This window comes from Bufo gargarizans, chromosome 2, assembly GCF_014858855.1.
Source record: "Bufo gargarizans isolate SCDJY-AF-19 chromosome 2, ASM1485885v1, whole genome shotgun sequence".
In the NCBI taxonomy this organism is placed as follows: domain Eukaryota; kingdom Metazoa; phylum Chordata; class Amphibia; order Anura; family Bufonidae; genus Bufo; species Bufo gargarizans.
In genome coordinates this window covers 76,252,995-76,258,201 of record NC_058081.1, presented here as the reverse complement: position 1 = coordinate 76,258,201, position 5,207 = coordinate 76,252,995, and the positions used below count along the sequence as shown (strand labels likewise).

At 44.7% G+C, this 5,207-nt stretch overlaps 1 protein-coding gene across 1 annotated transcript; it reads left to right on the top strand.

The window, feature by feature from the left end:
- Positions 1 to 841: 841 nt before the first annotated feature.
- NKX3-1 (NK3 homeobox 1) lies at positions 842 to 3,018 on the top strand. Its single transcript, XM_044277006.1, has 2 exons — positions 842 to 1,046; positions 2,276 to 3,018. Exons 1-2 carry the CDS (start codon positions 842 to 844, stop codon positions 2,692 to 2,694), a joined length of 624 nt encoding a protein of 207 aa, XP_044132941.1. The 3' UTR covers positions 2,695 to 3,018.
- Positions 3,019 to 5,207: the final 2,189 nt, after the last annotated feature.

Genomic DNA, 5,207 nt, shown 5'->3' with positions numbered 1-5,207 from the left:
TGAGCCCTTAGTGTTACAGAAGTGAACTTTAAATTGGCTGGGCGAATAATCTTTGACCTTGATAACTGCAAAGATTCACAAAATGGAAAAAGCAAACGTCCCCGTTCTCATGTCCAATCTATTGCGCGTTGGTGGATCATACCATGAACTGGATCGTACCATTACGTTCAGGCTGTGAGGGCCATGAAAATCCAAACTGAGACAGATTGTCTGCCAGTCATTTGCAAGGAAGAAGTTGGCCAATTAGCGGCCGATAATCTGGGGAAAGAGTGGAAATCCCATTACTCCGTCTATTGCAGCTGCTTCCTTCTCTATCAGATGAAGGCTCCTGGGATTATACTGGTGTTTTAAGGAATCAACATAGTAAATGACAGAAGGATTACTGACACAATAGCTACTGGGAGATAATGGCCGATAATTAGTGCCCAGTGATATGATCAGATCAGATACAATCATGCTATTATACTGCAGCTCTGCCCATCGTCCCCTGCATGCCAATCCTGGGGGCACACCGTGTCATATGGCAGGTCCTGGCGGGGCACTAGGATGGCAGCAGGCTGTGACACAGGAGCTGATTTACCTGTCTGCTCTACTCACTGGGAGAAGAGGGGTGTGAGCTCAGGAGGGGGGCGAGCTCAGCCAATGAGAAGTTACCCAGGGGTGTGAGCTCGGCCAATGAGAGTGCAGGAGATGGGCACAGCAGGAATATATAGAGAGAAGTTAGGAGCAGAGTAAGAAGAGGATCTCCAGCTTTGTATCTGGGATGCAGTAATCTGAGGACACTATATTCTTCTGTATAATCCTCGCAGCAGGCTGGATGTCACTGTCACCTTCAGGAGACATGTCTCTCTCCACCCGACCTCTTACCTCCTTCCTCATCCAGGACATCCTCTCAGATCTGGGCTGCAAAGGCAAAGACAGACAATTGGAAGTCCAGCCTGAAGACCAGGAGAAGGAATCCTCAGTGGACATCACCCCTAAGACAGAGACCTCAGAGGATGACAGAACTAAAGCCCATTACTCACTGGAGACTCGTCTAAGGACAGGTATGAATCTTTCTGTGTTTATTAATTGTATATGCTGGGACTTGTAGTTCTACGCTGCCAACGCAACATTCCATAGCCAGTTACACAAGGGTAGTGCCACTAGGCAATAGTCCGCAGTGCAGCACACCACCCTGTAGATACCCTGACAGTGACATAGCAGCTACTGTGTTACTCCACTGTCTGGTATGACACACATGGCTGCCCCTATCCTGCATACACGGTGCTGACACCCACCGCCCGCCATGTGTTTCCCACCAGGCAGAGGTCTGCTTCTGTTTTTACAGGTTAAATGAACCTGAACAGGACAGAAGGGTCGTTGCTAATTCACCAGTGGATGTGATCACCCCAGCCCTACCACACACAGACATACTCCGACACATGGCTGGCGTTGTCTTTACATAGGACTTGTGTGTTTGGAATTATATTTGATATTATATATTTAAGATGTCAGGGAAAATGTTCACAAAAAAACATGACCTGATGAACTTCTACTGTTAAACATTGGACATTCCTAGAAGCGTTGGATGTTCTGGTTGATGGGTTAGAATCACAGAAGATTGCTGTTCCTTACTAGTCATATTGTCCAAAATATGGGAATCTGTGGGGATCTTTAACTGATGTACGGTGGTAGGAGAAGCCAGGCAAATGCAGGTCCTAAAAGATCAAAAACCCAACAGAAATTTGGATAAACTAGATGTTCGGCAAATTTGCCCATTTTTGTGGTACTTCTCATTTATTTAATGTTGCCCCTAGACAGATCATCGGGATCTGCATATACAAATATCTAATGTCCTTGGTCATCTTTACATAGTCTTGCCTTCCATTTCTACTCACCTTCCAACCGAGTAATGTACTGACCTAATAGTTCATAAAAATGTATTGAACGTGATTCAAAGTATTACTTGATTATTACTGAAGGATTTGCCCTCATGTGGAGCAATGCTACAGTCTATGTCAGGGCATTGAGACGGTAGCAAAATATGTGTTCAAGGATGGATCTTACATTTAGCTACGGTATAGCTCCTGGACAATAAGGGATGTAGCAGTGGGGTATGGAGGGGCAGAGGTAGCAGTCGCTTCCAGGTCCTGGTATGTTCCTCTGTCACATAAGGAGACAGATGTTACAGATTTACATTGTGGACACTGATAAAACAATGCTAACTCTGAAGTCACACTGTAGACTTTTACTTTGTAGTTTATTTACTCATTTTCTACCTATTTCTCTATAGATGATCTCGAGGTTGAGCAGCTGGATCTTGCGACTACTCGACAACCTTCCAAGGGAGAGGATAAAACATCCAAACAACCTCCAAAGAGGTCACGGGCCGCCTTCTCCCATTCCCAAGTCATAGAGTTAGAGAGAAAGTTCTCCAGCCAGAAATATCTCTCTGCTCCGGAAAGAGCCCAGCTGGCCAAGAGCCTGAAGCTGACTGAGACCCAGGTGAAGATCTGGTTCCAGAATCGTCGATATAAAACCAAGAGAAAGCAGCTGGCCACTGACCTGGAAGATCTGGATAAGACTTCTTCTCTTCCTGTGCTATGCCGGGATGGAGAACTAAGCAGGACCTCTCTCATGAGCCTCTATAAGAACTACCACTACTACCCATACCTGTATTACCTGGCAGGGTGGCATCCGCCTCTGTGGTGATCTCAGCCACCAGACTTAGAGACTGTGAAATCATAATATATTTTTATTAATAATTACTTTTCATATAATGATTCCAGGTGGGATATTGCATTTTGATAAGATGCCTTCACGTGTCCATTCTGGGTGTTTCTTTGGTGTCCAGCTTTAGGTCATGGGTTTGACAGCTGGTATGGTGGTCAGTAACCTAGTGTAGACCCCTGGCTTGAGGTCGCCCCACTGTCCTGCATGGTTAGAAGGGAAATCCTGCTTAGATATATGAAGAGGGTTAGCATGAAAGGTGTGGGTTAAATTTTGTAACGTGGATTACCACTCTCATGGTGAGAGGCGCTGGCCTGTATCAGGTACTTATTTAATATTTCCGTTTTTATTTGAAATGTTGCATTTTCCATTGTTCTATGTCATAAATGCACTTATAATCTATTAAAGCAAAAGTGAATCCAGTTCATGGCTCTTCAAAAGAATTTCCATAATCTGAGTCATTCTTCACTTTCTTAGTAATACTCATCTTAGGTATGCAACATGAGGCACACGTCTGTGACTACAAGCCCCAGTACACACTGGTTATTAACTAGTGCATTATAATCCCAAATATCATGCATGCTCGGTCTTCATATATCATTTCATAGAAGGGATGAAATGAATAATCAGTTCGAATCCACCTTCTATGCCCCCATGCCCACCATAGCGGGTTTATCCCTAGAGTCTCCCTTGTAGACTATAATTTAGCTTATCACACATGACTTTCTCCTAGGTCCTCCTAAATTTTGAGGGTTCCAGTGATGAGACCACCACCTATCAGTCATTTATAGTCATATCCTAGGCCAGAGCTCGACAATCACCCACACTCCAGCACTTGTGAAACCCTAACTCCCACATACTTGCTTGGCTATTCTCAGACATGCCATAGAAGTGTACACAGCATGATGAGAGTAGTAGTTTCACAACAGCTAGAGTGTCTGAGGTTGATAAGCTCTGTCCATGTATTACACTATAAATGTCTATAGTCGGAATACCCCTTTAAGGCCTATTGCACACGGCCGTTTTTTTTTCCAGTTTACTGGCCGTTTTTTGCGTTCCGTATACGGTCCGTATACGGAACCATTCATTTCAATGGTTCCGCAAAAAAAACGGAATGTACTCCGTATGCATTCCGTTTCCGTATTTCCGTTTTTCCGTTCCGTTTTAACATAGAACATGTCCTATTATTGCCCGCAAATCACAGTCCGTGGCTCCATTCAAGTCAATGGATCCGCAAAAAAAACGGAACACATACGGAAATGCATCCGTATGTCTTCCGTTTCCGTTCCGTTTTTTCCTGAACCATCTATTGAAAATGTTATGCCCAGCCCAATTTTATCTATGTAATTACTGTATACTAAATATGCCATACGGAAAAACGGAACAGAAACGGAAACACAACGGAAACAAAAAACGGAACAACGGATCCATGAAAAACGGACTGCAAAACACTGAAAAAGCCATACGGTCGTGTGCAATAGGCCTAATTCTGAGTTTCACTAAAAAGTCGGACATGCAGTACTTTTAGTCTGGCGGCCTTTTGCCGTGCTGCGCCGGAGCTCCGCTCCCGTCCCCATTATAGTCAATGGGGACGGACCGGCAGTCTGGCGGCACGGTGAAATAGCTACAGGACGGATCCGACAGGGTGAACTGCCTGTCGGATCCGCCCTGCCGCTAGTGCGAAAGTACCCTTAGGGATTGATTTGTAAAGGAAGCTACACAAATTGGAAGGGGAAGGAGGGGTCCGGGCAGTTCAGATTTTTTTTCTCGTCATTGCAAAATCCATCGAATACATCACTGAGTGCTGTGACCTCCAATGGGGTTCTTTGATCCAATCACTGCATACAATGGGATCACAATGCAGGTGACAGGATCTTATACATTTTTATGCCTGTCAGATAATGACTGGATGTAATATCCCACTGTTTACACTGGATAAGATATTGCTATGTACGTAGGAGCTGGGAGATGATGGGTTCAATGAGTTAAAAGTAAATCCCTTTTTGGTAGAAGGGATGATAGGTTGATCATAGTCAATGTCAGCAATCATATATGATCTAATGGGAAGCTGAATGCTTGGACATGCCAGGTCCTCCAGAACAGAGATGCTATTGGCCGTCACCTTCTGCTCTGACTACCAGATGAGGCCCCCGAACAGTGAATTCCATCTATTAAAGCTGACTTATCCCCTCTCCTGACAGGTCTTAGTAACCACCTGCATTCCCCATGTAATCACAATACTGGAGCATCTTTTCATATACCTCTATGTTGTTTCATCCCTCTATTATTCCTACTAGAACCTTAAAGTGTGCAATAAAATTCTATCTGGGTAGTGCCAGTTGGAGGGGTGTCCCTGCACAGTCTGACACTGTTAGCAGTGATTGGATATTAGACTGTGCAGGACCCCCCCCCCCCCCTTAACTGGTAACACCCAGGTGGACCTTCATTGCATTTGACTATTACAATACACCTGCAATACCTGTCGTTTGGCTGAC

Coding starts and splice junctions, on each gene's coding strand:
- NKX3-1 (XM_044277006.1), top strand. CDS start 842: ATGTCTCTCTCCACCCGACCTCTTACCTCCTTCCTCATCCAGGACATC. Junction 1,047..2,275: donor GGAGACTCGTCTAAGGACAG/GTATGAATCTTT, acceptor ATTTCTCTATAG/ATGATCTCGAGGTTGAGCAG.